Source organism: Amblyomma americanum, chromosome 10 (genome assembly GCF_052857255.1).
Source record: "Amblyomma americanum isolate KBUSLIRL-KWMA chromosome 10, ASM5285725v1, whole genome shotgun sequence".
Lineage (NCBI taxonomy): Eukaryota > Metazoa > Arthropoda > Arachnida > Ixodida > Ixodidae > Amblyomma > Amblyomma americanum.
The window spans coordinates 85166292-85181310 of NC_135506.1; the positions used below are offsets into that span (position 1 = coordinate 85166292).

A 15019-nucleotide genomic window follows, 5' to 3' on the forward strand; every position below is an offset into this window, starting at 1 on the left:
GTCCGGGTCTCTCCAAGGCGAACCACTAAGCAGTTTTTGGAGGCTTGCAGAAGTAACGGAAGGCGACGGGCATCAACTAAGGCCTTGCTGGAAGAAGCATGATACGATGAAAATACAGTGCAAAGCAAACGTTAAGCAGCACGAAGATTCCCAGTGCAAAAAAAAGCAAACAAAAAGTATATACAACGCAAAACTACAAAGCAGTAGACATGAAACTAAACATGTGAATATAAAAAAGGCAAGACAGTTTATAGCCACGCACCAGGTCTGAGAAGAGACGGAAATGTGATTAGGAAACTATTTAGATAGGTAATGTTGCAGAATGCAACGCAACTTGTCAGAGCACTAATAAACAGATGCTAGAATTGGTAGCCAAGGTAGATGATTTAGAGAATAGAAGCCGGCGCAACAACTTGTCATATACGGTGTGAAAGAAGAGCCGAAGGAAGATTCAAAAACACTAGAGGATAAAGTCAAACAAGATATTTTCAAAGAGGTTCTTGGAGTATACGTAGTGTCAATATAAAGAGTACACAGAATCGGCAATCACCAGAGTGACAACTTCCGTCCTATCATGCTGAGACTGTTTGATTTTTAAGAAAAAACTAAGATTTTGTCTAACAGCTTCAAGCTGACAGGATCAAATATTTCAATAGCTGAAGACTTTTCAAAAAGGATAAGAGACATATGCTCAAACCTTTGGCGTTCCACAGCAGATGCAAGAGCAAATGGATCGAAAGCGACTCTTAAGTTTGACAAATTGAATATGGACGGAAAGTTGTACATCTGGAATTCGCAACGAAATTGCAGAATGGAGGCAACTCGTCCCAGTACTTCCACCTCTCGCAAATCAAGAGTTTGAACTGAAAAATGACAAGGCGACAATAAAGTTCTGAGAGTTATATCGTTTATTGCGCGAAGTGTACTGAACAATTTCGATCTTCTAGAACGCATAATACTATCTTATCAGCCACACATCCTGGTTATTACCGAAACTTGGTTGCATGAAAAGGTGCAGGACTCTGAAGTGGTCCCACCATTGTACAAGCTTATCCGCAAAGACCGAGGTGCAAGAGGCGGAGGAGTAGCAATTACAGTTAAAAACAACATGACATTCTCCCGCATGGATGACATTGATGGACACGAAAGTGTATGGTGTAATTTAGAATACGCGGGCAAACACATACTGCTCGGAGGTGTATATCGACCACCGAACGCTCCCGCCGAGTATATCGAAGTAATGCACGACTATCTGACACTACATACCAATTCAAGATAAAAAATAATCATCACAGGAGACTTCAACTTATCTGGAATTAATTGGTCAGAAATGTCTCATGGCAACAAAGAAGTGAAAAGTGCTGAAATGCTGTTACTAAGTGCATTTAGTTTCCAGTTAAATCAATTTGTTACCTCTGATACTCGAACTGTCGGCACATGCTCTACTCTGCTTGACCTCATGTTCGTTAGCAGCTCACTGGAAAACTGTTCGGTAAATATCGACGATGGAATTTCTGACCATAAAATGATAATCCTCTCATGTCCGTTCCATATTTCACACAACGCTGTAAAACCATCCGTTACCTTTTTCAAAGATTACAAGCGGGCTGATGATATTTCTGTTTTAGCTCACCTGGAAGCTTGTTTCCCAGAATATGAAACACTGAGTGACGTTTGCGCTTTATGGTCTTATTTCAAAGTAGTTGTTCACTTTTTCGAGCAGCATTATATTCCTTTGCGAAAAAAAACGCGTCAGCCGAGCATATCCGTGGATAACGCGAGAAATTATTCACCTGAAAAGAAAGATTAAGCGGCGGCGCAAGCATCGCTCGTCAGGCGACCTTGTACACCTTATCAGTACGCTGCACGATAAAATTCGAAATGCTAAAACACGTTTATTCTCGGAGACGCTGCCGTCCTTTGTGAAGCATGACCCGCACAAATTTTGGCTCTATCTTGCAAGCGAGCAATCCACAGTTTTCGAAATAAAAACTCCAAGCGGTATCACTACTGACCCTGACACCATTGTTACGAATTTCAACTCCTTCTTTCAGTCGGTCTTCTCACCTAAGGCTTCGGGAACTTGCCTACAAGCATACTCCATCACTCACACTATGCCTGAAACGAGCATAAGCGAGGATGGTATTCTCTGCTTACTGCGAAAACTAGACACAAAGAAATCTATGGGGCTGCATGGTATCTCAAATAGTTTTTCAAGTAAATACGCATCATTGGTTTAAAAATATTTATTTAGAATATTCACTCTGTCAATGCAAACCATAACAATTCCGGATGACTGGCGCTGTGCTGAAATAGTTCCAATTCATAAGGGTGGTACCAACAACGACATAAATAACTACAGGCTGGTCTCGCGAACAAGCTCTAGTTGTAAACTGCTAGAACATATTATTTACAAAGCACTCATTGATCACCTAGAAATTAACCATCTACTCTACAGTCGGCAACATGGCTTTCGATCCCGATTATCAACAACCACACAGTTGGCAGAGATAACGTACGATATCGCAAATGCCCTCAATGTAAGGAGTCAGTTAGATGCCATCTTCTTAGACTTTTATAAGGCATTTGACCTAGTTCCTCATCAAGACTTACAAAACTCCAAGCTATAAGTATTGAAAATGACGTAATTTCATGGATTGACTGCTTTTTGAAAAACCGTAAACAATGTGTCAAACTGAAAAATTACGTATCTGGAAACTTGAATGTTTATTCAGGAGTACCTCAGGGTTCAGTGCTTGCACCCTTGTTATTCTGAGTATATATCAATGATATCCATTCATGCGTTGAGCCGGGGGTGCAAACCCGACTCTTCGCAAATGATTGCGTAGTGTACAAGGTAATAGATTCTGTAGAAGATCAGACTAAACTAAACGATTCTTTATCATCCATTCAGACTTGGTGCATTAATTGGGGAATGAAATTTAATGCCGTCAAAACAAATAGCATAATTTTTATCAACAAAAAAAGCCACTAGATTTTTTCATACACTTTAAATAATGTACCAGTCGTAAAAACCAATTCTGTAAAATACCTAGGGGTGACGCTATCAAGCAATCTGAGCTGGGAACAACATTTAAATAGCATATGCAAGAAGGCCCAGGGAAATTTGTATTTGCTCAGAAGAAGATTACGCAATGCTTATCCTGCTGTAAAACTTAATGCATACAAAACTCTCGTGAGACCATCCTTAGAGTACGCTGATATTATTTGGAGTCCTCACCACAAATATTTAATAGGCAGATTAGAACGAATTCAGAACCTTGCAGTACGCTTTGTATACTCGAACTATTTTAGGCACTCCAGCATCTCTAACCTACTAAAGAAAGCAGATCTACACAGCCTAGCTCAGCGTAGGGTAGTATCAAGACTGAAGTTCTTGTACATACTTTATCACGGACACTTCAACATAAAAAAAGAAACATACCTTCAGGAACCATTTTGCACCCCTCAAGGACTAACAATACGAAAGCACTTCGTCAACACATGAGCCACATTAATGTTCAAAAATATTCCTTGTTCCCTTCAGCTATCCATTACTGGAATAAACTACCATCCACTGTTGTGAACTGCAGCACAGTCGAATCTTTCTTACAACATGTTAATCACCTTGATCCAACATTCTCACCGTGATGCTTCTGTAATGATGAAATTGTATTGTGTATTTATTTGGACATATACTTGTCTCCCTTGTTCGATCCGCCATTGTAAATTTTTTTTTGTGCCTTATATCCACTCCTGCAGGGACCAGAGAAGGGCCTTCAGTATTCGCAAATAAATAAAATAAATAAACTCTCCTCTTCTCGTCTATCTTCAGCCCGTGTCAAAACATCGGAGCAGTGCGCGCATTTTTTTTTTGCCATTTTAAACATGCCTAAAGCCAAATAAATAGGGGGCCAATTCACTGGAATGTTTTATCTGGGTTATAACAAGGTCAGGGTGTTGCAAACCTTCCCGCTGACTAGTCTATAGCCATTGCCCTAATGACGGATGTCAACATTGGGGAGCACGCCAGCCTACCCTCCTTTGCGCTTTGCAGTCGCGCAAAGAAAAACGACTGCTGCACTCGTTTTGGACTGCATTTCCTCGTTTTGTACGCACCACGAACTTCTCGCGCTGTAGTGCAGTTGACTGAAATAAGGGATCACTATCTTGCGGGAAATATAGGAAATATACGGAGGGTGCCATACTTTATTGAAATAGAAACACTGTGTCGCAAGACGTCGCTTGCAAACATGTGGGGGCAGGCATTTGGTTTTGAGAACTGAACAATATAAACATATTTTGCTCTGGCACAGAGAAAGAAACGATTCATGCACTTCTCATTTTGGTCTCCCTCCGCTTCGCGTGTTCTGAATGAAATATGGAGACGCTGTTACGGTAGTGAGCTACGCAAGAAGTGTGTTCACATAACACGGCAATTTACTGAGTCAGGATAAGATTGGCCCTTGTTTGCGCAAATATCGAAGTCGCGGCGCATTTGAGCGCCTGCATATTCCCGCCGCCGAGAGCTCTTCAGTGCTGGATGCGATGCTGTCAGCGTTAGGGCACATGTCTGACAATTAGGGTGTTAGACTGTCTCAAAGACCTTCCAAAATGTTGCCGTGCATAGTTCTGAGGACTGCAGGAAAATTCTACAGTGTTATATATGCTTAACAGCACTCGCCAAAGGAATACTTCGTACTTGTAAAGCACACGAAATTATCAGCCCTAAGCGCCGCTAGATACATGATCGGACTTTTCCGTCTTGCTTGTTAAAACGTTACACTTTTTATTGCTGACATATAGTTCGAGTTATACGCGTACCAAACATCGATCTGGGACTCATGGCAACCTTCCTCCCACTGTGTGCAGACCTTCACTTTTCCTTCGACAATGTGTCGTTCGGTGCTTCGTCGACAAAAGGTTCTGTGTATGCGACGGTGTAATAGTCGCTTCCCAGGAAAGAGACCCCTGCAGAGGAGTTCGAGCTCTTGGGCCATGAAACAATGGGCGACCTCCCGCCAGGCCAGATCTTCTCCCGCAGGGAGAAGTGGGTGGCCAGTGGCTTGAGATGCGCCGCGTGATCCCCTCCACCGCCCTCTGCCCGTCCTGCTGATGATACTGAGCTGCACTTGGTAGGCATCTTCGTGACAATGGGCGCCGAAGTTCTCGGGGTGAGCGATGAGGCAGCAGGGATTTCCAGACCATGCATGTTTTCGTACCGTCCCGGAGGCAATGCAGCGGTAATCATCGGCAACACTATGCGAATAAGCGGTCGTGCGATCATGGACTGCGACTGGAAGCTGGACGTCACGGCCGACTGGGATGACGTCTTTGTCACGAAATATTGGTTCGGCGGTGTCACTGCTGCCTTCGCTGTGGTTGTTTCTTGGCTTGTAGATGACATTCCGGCAAGAGGCGTTTGTTGTGTCGGGATAATAATACGAGATGGTTCAGGATTTGTCGCCCCAACAGCAGACTTCGAAGGCATCGAGTGGTTGTCGTCGCTCTGTATGCCCGCCTCCCTCGCCAGCTTTTCCCTGGTGAGAAAACAGCGAATCACGCTGAGACAAGAACTGCAACCTGATTAACAACTACATATTCCTAAATTGTGCACTGCCCATGCGCCGTAAAAGGAAGCCGAGTGTCATAATTGAAGCGAGGAAAAAAGATCAGCCTAAGTGATCTCGTAAGTTCAAGATGAATTCTGTCCAAATAAACGAGCCCAATCACACATAATTTGGGTAACTATTGTTGAGTAAGGAAAAAAAACGGGTAAAGCAACTATTAGACTCCAAGGCAGTGCGCTACTTTTTATTTGGTTGTTTCCTAATCAAAGCAGATCGGATGCCGTCTCTTGCAAAGCGCATATAGCTATGCACATGCAAATTTTCACTGGGCGGCCGTAAACAATCTCTTTCCAACCTTAACGTGAACGTTCAAACCACATCGGCCCAAACCAATAGAGACGTCTCATGCGCTTCACAGACTAGGGCGGCCATACTTTAGCTCAGCTCTCACCACCAGCAGTTCACTCCATCCAATAAATTTTCTTCCTTTCCTCAAAAACACGCACAATTTGACGACGACTACGGCTCGTTTTTCTGTCTTCCTTCTTTCACTCCTACCACCGTCTATTTGTTGCGGCAGCTTTTTCTGCTTTGAATCTTTACTTCACCCCTGCTCTCAAATGCGGCTGAAGTGCCTAGCTATTGTAAGACACTTGCTGCGCGCTTCTTTTCCTGAAAACTAAATTTCATTTTCATTTGCAGCGCTGTTGATCCGGCCAACATGAATGAGATAGTTACTGCGCCTTTCCTTTCGTCATGAGCATTGCTTACTGTTTATATATTTTCCCAGCTTATTTTCGCTGAAACTGAAAAAAATACTTTCATAAGATCAAAACCACGTAGCTTAAGATCAACACCACGAAAAGCAGGGAAACAAATTTTCGTTTCCTGGACGAATCCTTCGTGGTGGATCGATCAGTTTATGTAACATTGTTTACTGTTTCTTTCGTTCCGGTCTAATGGGCTCCCCCTAATATAGAGGGAGTGAAAAAACGTTTATTATCAGCAAATGTTGGAGAGAAGCCCACAGAGGGTAGAGCCCTTTTTTATCGCAACAGGGCCAAATCTGGCTTCACAAAGGAAACCTAAAATACGATACAAAAAGGCAGGCGTTGCTAAGAGAGTAATGCTTTTATTTGGGACAAATTTGCGTCCGAAAACATTCCTTTCTGATCTGCAGCCAGAAAAACTTTCCTTCCTTTTTTGGCTACTCTAGTTATTTTGCTTTATTACGAGTACACTGTTCGGTGTAACGCACACATCAATCTTGGGTGACTGAAACGGGTTCTTAATATTTATTAATTTATGATAATTATAGTTAATGCTCTTACGCAAACTAACTGGTTCGGTAGGCTCGTAGAGAATCCGACCACGAAATCCAATCCGGAACCGTGATACCGCACAAATTCTCACTGTTCTTCCCCGGAAGTCTGTCCCTTCAAGCTCACCCCTCCTCTCCTCCCCCGGTGCATCGACTAAAGAAGGGTGCCGTGACGTGACATCCAGTCCTGGAGTGTCCACGTGCCGTGTGAGGGTCGCTAGTATCACGCTTGGACAACGCGTGCAGAAGCTCGAGAGCGTGACGCGGCGCGTAGGCGTCAACAGGCAGTCGAAGCGGAGGGAGGCCTCTTACACATACGCGCCGCGGTGGCTCAGTGGTTAGGGCGCACGTCTACTGAGCCGGAGTACCCGGGTTCGAACCCGACTACGGCGGCCGCGTTTCGGTGGAGGTGAAACGCAAAAGGCGCCCGTGTGCTGTGCGACGTCAGTGCAAGTCAAAGATCCCCAGGTGGTCGAAATTATTCCGGAGCCCTCACTACGGCACCTGTTTCTTCCTTCCTTCTGTCACTTCCTTGTTTATTCCTTCTCTTACGGCGCGGTTCGGATGTCCGCGGAGATATGTGAGATAGTTACTGTATGATTTGCTTTCCTCAGAAACCAACTTTCTGTTTTTCGTTTCTGGTTACCTTTTTTTTTGTTACGCGTACACTGTTCGATGTAGCGCGCACAGAATTATTGAATGGCTGGAACGGGTTCTTATTTTTTACTCATTTATAATAGTTTTAGTTAATACTGTACCGCGAACAAACTGATTCGACAGGCTCGTAGCCAATTAAACCACGAAATCTGTTCCGCAACACTGAAACTGCACGGATTCTCCTGTCCTTCGCCAAATATCTACCCCCCTCCACCCTCCTCTCTCGGTGAATCGACTGAAATAGGGTGCAGCGACGCGACGCGACAGCTAGTCCTGGAATGTCCACGTACCGGATGAATGACACCAGTGCCATGTGTGAACAACCCGTGCTGAAGCTCGAAAGCGTGACCCGCCGCGTAGCCGTCAACAGGCGGTTGAGCAGGAGGGAGGCCTCTTGGAACAACCCCAAAAGCGCGCACGCAGCAAGAGCAGCGAAGAGCACTAATAAGATAACTACGCCCTTCTCGCATAAACAGGACGTCTTCGTCACGCTTGACACTTGGTCCTCTTTGGAGCAGCCACAAGCAAAGCTGCATATGAGCTTAGTTCGCCACGGTGGGAGAAATAATTTGGTATTTAGATGTGTTTAACGTTCCAAAGGTACCCAGGCTATGATGGACGACGTAGTGAAGGACTCCGGGTAATTTCGACCACCTGGGGTTCTTAAACGTGCACTGTCGTCGCACAGTACACAGGTCTCTAGAATTGCTGGGTAGAAAGAAACAAGAGAGGATCAAAATCACACCGATAGACAGAACGCGTCCTGTCAACAGATTTTTAATGCCGGGAATTCATTTCATATGAGCTGTTAAAACACGAAAAAAAAAAACCGTGTAATACGTTTAAAGCTCGCTTTTTCTGAGACATGGACGGTCGCGCATCGAGGAACACTCACAAGAGCCGAATGACGTCATCGTCGTCGTTTGGAACGACCTTCGTGCTCTGCTGTGGCCTGGCACTTCTCAGAGGACCTGGGGCCCGCCTCAACGTTGCCGCCTTGACGGTGACGGCCTTGCGGACGACGCGCGTCGCCGTTCGGGCCAAAGGCGGCTTGCTCTCGGTCCTTGAAACGGGATGCACGCGCCGCGTCCTGTGCTTCTTAGAAGCCTCGCGTAGAGCAGCCTGAACAGGAAGAGAAACACTGAGGGGGCAGAGGAGCAGTTCTTACGTATTTCTAAATTTTATGAGCGAAATGAGAAGGGTAAGATTACGACGATCATTTATGGGTTTATGGGTATTTAACGTCCCAAGGCGACTCGGGCTATGAGGGAAGCCGTAGTGAAGGGCTCCGGAAATTTCGACAACCTGGAATTTTTTAACGTGCACTGAAATCGCACAGTACACAGGCTTCTAGAATTTCGCCTCCATCGAAATTCGACCGCCGCAGCCGGGATCGAATCCGCGTCTTTCGGGCCGGAAGCCGAGCACAATAACCACTCAGCCACCGCGGCGGCTACTACGATGATCATTTGGTTTAAGTAGTTGTCCTTTTAAAGAGCGCCATGTAAACGTGCTAAGTCCGCAAAATAAGTAGTCGAAGACGCTTTTCTTACAACTATTTCACCCCGAGAAAGACGCTTGTCAGACTAAGGTAAAGCTTGGACCTGCAGGAAAAAGAGGTGGGCGGTCGAAGCCATTAGAGATATAACTCCACACCTCCCGCATGCCGGATGGTGAAACCTATCGGCCACAGGTGTGCTAAATATTGTATGGGAATGGCTAACCAGTTCTTACTATTTTAGCTGAATGACGAGATTCCTCCATATTGGGCGTCCTCCACGTAGAATGTCACAACCTATCCCATTAGCTACGGAGGACAGCACACGTTAGTTGTGAGTCATAAGGCATGTTTAGGCGAGATACTGGCACCCCTCGAGACTATGCTATTCACATTTATGTGACACCTGCGCTCCTGAGAGTGGAGACAATTTTTAAAGGACAGTTCTTTGCGGGAAGGCTGACAGCTTTACACCTTTGCCTCCGGGGAAGGCACAAGGGCTAGGAACTCTTTTACGGTAAAGTGTCTGAGACAGATAACGGGGACCATTATCTAGAGTTGTCAAGAGTCATAGTTCGGTGAAACAACAAAGGAAACACTGCGTTCCGTTAGTCTGATAAGCAAGGAATGTGAACATGTGGCTTGACAAGGTAACTGGTTGCGAATTAACGCCCAAATCTTCACAATCATCTGCCATCGCCCATTTCATCTTGGGTAGAGTACCCAATCACAAGTGTAGCCATTGGAGTGATAGAATTATTCTCCTTTAGTCCTCTATTATGCACGTACATTTTGAAAAAGGTATTGTGCGCTACTGAAGAGTCGTATATGTGTTCTTTTGTTTAGCCGCCGTTTTTGTTAACATATGTAAGCCGGGATGTGGGCCTCGTCAGGAGTCATGCTTTGTCTGTCTCCTCTTGGTGCTCTTCGGCGGAATGTTATATTAATGCGGCCAAATAAAATACTGTACGAACTAGATCAGCTGTCTACCGTATTAATCTTTGTATCACAAGGAATTCCACACTAGACAAAAAAAACAAGCTCGTTTAAAAAAGGCCGAGCAATTATAACATAGTGAGGCGAAGTTGTTTAGGCACGCAGTCTTTGGTTGCTTGAGTGCAGCTGACCTTCGAGACACAGGGGCAAATCAGACGCCGCCTAGAAAACTAGAATGCTCATAAGTAGGCACTGACGTCAGGTGGCCACTAAGACAAAGATACCCGGTCAAAGCTGTCGCATGGTACGGATCATTGTCGAGGTTAGCGAAGGAGGCAGCCCCTCGAAAGTCTATGCGATGAAGAACATTAGGCCTGAATTTAACGTCACATCGACACACTGCTCTTACCTCGCCTTCCACGTCGTCCTCGTTTTCTACATTAACAACGAGGGGCTCGTCTTGGCGGAGCACCCGCCCCCAGTGGTGTTCGGCGAAGAGAATCATGGCCCCCACAAAGACCACCATGAAGGCCAAGGCACAGGAGTAACAGGCCAGGTCACGCCTGCGCATGCGCGATAGCGTTAGGCCATTCTGAAAAGCTAATGTAGTTAACGACAGAAGCTTGTGTAGGGAATGTCCACAGCTCCATTGGTGCTCTTGTGCTTCGCCGAGGGAGGAGTGCTCTGTCTCTTCTCTGCTCATTTAACTACTCTTCTTTTGAGTTGGACAATGCGTGAGCACATTTGAGAATTCTTTTTGAGGAAATACGATACTCAAAATCCACAGCGCAATTATAATACGAGGCTAGCTTTTCTCAGTAATCTCGGTTATTCTTGACTTGAGCCTGCGTTGATTACACAGACCCACGCAACTTGCAGCACGCAATTTTATTCCACTGCTCACTTGCATACGTGTCCCTTCCTTTCCCAGCCACTCTCTCAGAGCACGGGGCCATTTTCAATGTTCCTGTAGCGCACCATTTTCAGCTTTGCTTTATTTTTCGCCGTTACTTTATGCTCAATACAATAATTCTGTTTCTGTTCACGCTGCTCTCGTTGATACTAAGAATACCAATATCATTTTCATCGGGACTGCTCGCACTTCTCTTCATTTCCCGTAAACAATTTTGATGACGCAGCATGACTTCCAATCTATAGAAGTGGTGTGCCATGGAATAAAAATTGCGCACTATTGGTGAGCCGAAATTACCGGAGGAGGGCTTTCGCCCCTCTAACCCTTTTTCTCGGGTCTTCATTGAAATAATTTTATAACAGTGCATAACGATCATCTGCAATGTTCCTCTACAAGTGAAGGAAAACCACAAGCAATCGTGTTCGGGGCAGACGAAAGGGTTCACGCTTGATTTCGATGGCATAGTTTTCTTGTCCACTGCTTTTTCAGCTTCATGAATGAGGTGCCGCAGTGTCAAATGAATTTTCTAAGGAACAGATGGTACTGCAGGCTGCTATGCGTATAAATCTCTTTTCGCTTGCGTTTTTGAATCACAGCCGCCGATTATGAAACATATCTACACAAATCCGTTTCATCTGTCGAATTCGGTGGCGCATATCACGTGCATTGACGTGAGGTGGGATCAGTATCAGGAATTAGCCGTATTTCTCAGTTTCATTCAAGAGTCCCAGATAAAAATATCACGAAGTGATAAAGACTGCGATTATACGATGTGGTCTTCTCAAGCATGTAATTTTCAGTCTGTGTGTATTTTCCCACCCGCTCACTTTATGAAGGCACTCGTCATGCACTGCGGCGTGTGCGTGCACACACACACACACACACACACACACACACACACACACACACACACACACACACACACACACACACACACACACACACACACACACACACACACACACACACACACACACACACACACACACACACACACACACACACACACACACACACACACACACACACACACACACACACACACACACACACACACACACACACACACGCATAAGCGCGCACACGTACACTGTATATTTAGTTATCTAAGATATCAAATCTTCTGATCACTCAGCAGTACCGTCACTCTGGTCACTAACAACGTCCTACTAACAAGGATTGTGTACGTACGTTACTGACTTTATGACAATGAAGATATTGGGAATGCATATCCCATTTGTTAAATTTGAGCTGTTCAGATGTAGTCGAAGCTTCGGAAATATGGCGCTTTACAAAGAAAATATGTCGGTTGATCCGCATTCAGCCCTGCGTACCTTTCCAGAGCGTGTGACACTCCACTCTCTGTAGAGCATGTTAAGAGTTTCATTGGTTGGAGAATTGTCATAGTTTACTCTAAAAAAATCATTGATTTCATGAGGCAATACTTAGCACAAAATATCAGTTTCTGTAAAGCTGGCATTCCGCTCTTTCTACGACCTGAAGATATTGAGAAAAACAATCAACACTAGAAATTTGTGGAACACAGGAATTGTTTGGTCAATTTATACTAATTCCGGCTAAGCTGTGCTTTCACAACCGGTTTTTCCCACTGCCCTTCGACTAATATTCCACCAATATTCGAGCCTTTCTTTGCTAATATCTATTTCTGCGTCACCTCCTCTACCACTTCAGAAACCATGGGGTTCAGAACGGATTGCCGTCGTGTGGTTGCAATGCGCGGCGCGTGGAAACTGCGAGGGGTTCTGAGCCGCCTGCGGAGAGCTCGTTCTGACATCTCCTATGCACTTCCACCATGGCGCGGACTACCGCCTGTAAGGATTGAGTAAAGAGCTCGACATCTAACGAGATCGCAGTTGCAGACAGAGAGCCCTCTAGGAGCCTTCGGCGCTCCCCTGACCTGATGTGAGGCAAGATCGCCGTACTAGCGTGCCTCGAACGCGTATGGTGTACTCACCCGGCGGTGTCCCTGTCTCGCGTGATGACGACGTAGAGCCGGCCGTCCCTTGTCGGGAGGTGGACAGGTCGAGCGTCCGAGGAGTCGGAGTACAGGCCGCTCGACGACCAGGAGGAATCCAGGGACGAGCTCATGGAGGCTGGCAGCGTCCCTCCCTCCTTCATCTTCTTCCTTCCCCTCAACTATATCATCGAGTCATCTTCGAGGCACCAATAACGCACACCCACTGCTGAGGATTGGCCAACAGGTAGGCGGTGACCGCCAGATGCTCAAATCGTTTTTAACGAAAAGTTTTGAATGGAGACCGGTAGAATAAAGTTATTAACAGAGCGGTTGTTGTCAGATGGCTGACTGGATATGGGAAAAGGGCTTTATGTGCACTGAATCGCAAGGTCCACGGGTATAGTGCTCTGTGAGCAAAGGATGATATTGTTGTCGATAAACACGGCATTGAGACAACATTACAACGGATCGGAAAGTCCAAAGCCACCTGCCTTGATGGATTGTCTGCCTTGCCTTCCGCTGGAGCGAATTCTTTTTCCAAGCTCTTGCACATTAGGTTTTGTAAACCGCTGCAAGAGAGCGCTTTGCCTCTAGACTGGAAAGTAGCAAATTTTATACCAGTGCACAAATCAGGACCTCGGGTTATCATGAGCAATTGTCGACCAGTCTCTTTAACAAGTGTCGTTTGCAAAGTTCTCGAGCATGTGTTTTACACTAGCATTAAGCACCATTTGAATAAGTACTCTCTGTTGAATTCTCAACAGCACGGTTTCCGTAGAGGCTTTTCTTGTATTAGCAAACTTACAGTATTAACCCATTATATAGCAGGTGCTTTAGATCAAGGGATTGTTGTTGACCGTGTGTTCTTGGACTTTAAAAAAGCTTTTGATGTTGTTTCCCACTTGCTGTTCATTGAAAGCTGTCCTGGTATAACACAAATGAATCAGTTGTTAAATGGATAAAAGAGTATCGTAATTTAAGACGTCGAAGGGTGATTATAAATGGAAAACAGTCTAATGGTGTAGGTGTGTCTTCTGGTTCACCGCAAGGGTCCGTTCTGGGCCCACTGTTGTTTTTTAATTTATATGAATGACATTTGTGATTGAATTCCCTTTTGTGTACGACTATTCGCGGACGATTGTGTGATGTACAGGCAATTTACTAATCCAAATGTCTGTATCAAACTACAGGAAGACTTAAATAGGGTTGCCGTACGGTGCGATACATGGGTCCTGCAAATTAACCTAAAGAAAACAGTACACATGTGCTTCACTAGAAAAAAGACATCTCATGAATATGCTTATACTATTGATGGAAAAATATTTAAAGTCATTGACGGAGCAGAAATATCAAGGCGTCTACATAACAGTCAATCTCGCATGGAATTGACATATTGATTTTACTGCAGCTAAAGCCTGCAGAGTTTTCGGGCTCATCCGCAGAAACACGAAACGGTTGCCTGCTGAAACAAAAGCACTGTTATACAAGACGTCCGTCCGGTCTGTGCTTGAGCATGGGTGCACAGTGAAGATCCATGGACAGGGTGTAATATTCGAAAATTAGAAAGAGTACAGAACATGGCAGTTCGCTTTGTCTTCAACAACTACTCAAAGAACTTCAGTGCAACAACTGCACAAGACAAGTCTTGGCTTTCGCACGCTTGAAAAAGGAAGAAAAATCCTTCGTCTGCAATTCTTTCACAATATCTTTCATTCTAAAACAGATATAGAGCCCGGTCGGTACATGCTGAGTCCCAACTACATTTTGTCGCGTACAGATCGCAGGAACAACGTGAAAGAATATACTGTAGAACCGACCTCTTCAAAATTTCATTTTTTTCCCAAAGTATCAGGGAATATAATCGACTTGAAAGTGCTGCTTCAACTGTCGTATCAAATGACTCTTTTGTTTCTATGCTGAATTGGTTCCATTGTTGCAATATTTCTGATTGTTGATGTAATTCCTGCATTTACGCTCTTGCCTTGTAATACCCCCCTCCCCTCCACCTACCCCCCCCCCCCCCCCCCCCCGTCATTATGCCGTACAGGCGCTGTGGGTAACACTGAAAAAATAATAAAATAAATAGTAAATAAATATATCAAAGATTTTGCGCAGCAACAGAATGTAATTAAAGCTACGCCTTTAA

General features: G+C 44.9%; 1 protein-coding gene across 1 annotated transcript; it reads right to left on the reverse strand.

Moving 5' to 3' along the window:
* Positions 1-4823: 4823 nt before the first annotated feature.
* On the reverse strand, positions 4824-13034 carry LOC144108504 (uncharacterized). Its single transcript, XM_077641722.1, has 4 exons — positions 12871-13034; positions 10392-10545; positions 8444-8670; positions 4824-5540 (listed from the first exon to the last, which is right to left on the reverse strand). Exons 1-4 carry the CDS (start codon positions 13032-13034, stop codon positions 4877-4879), a joined length of 1209 nt encoding a protein of 402 aa, XP_077497848.1. The 3' UTR covers positions 4824-4876.
* Positions 13035-15019: the final 1985 nt, after the last annotated feature.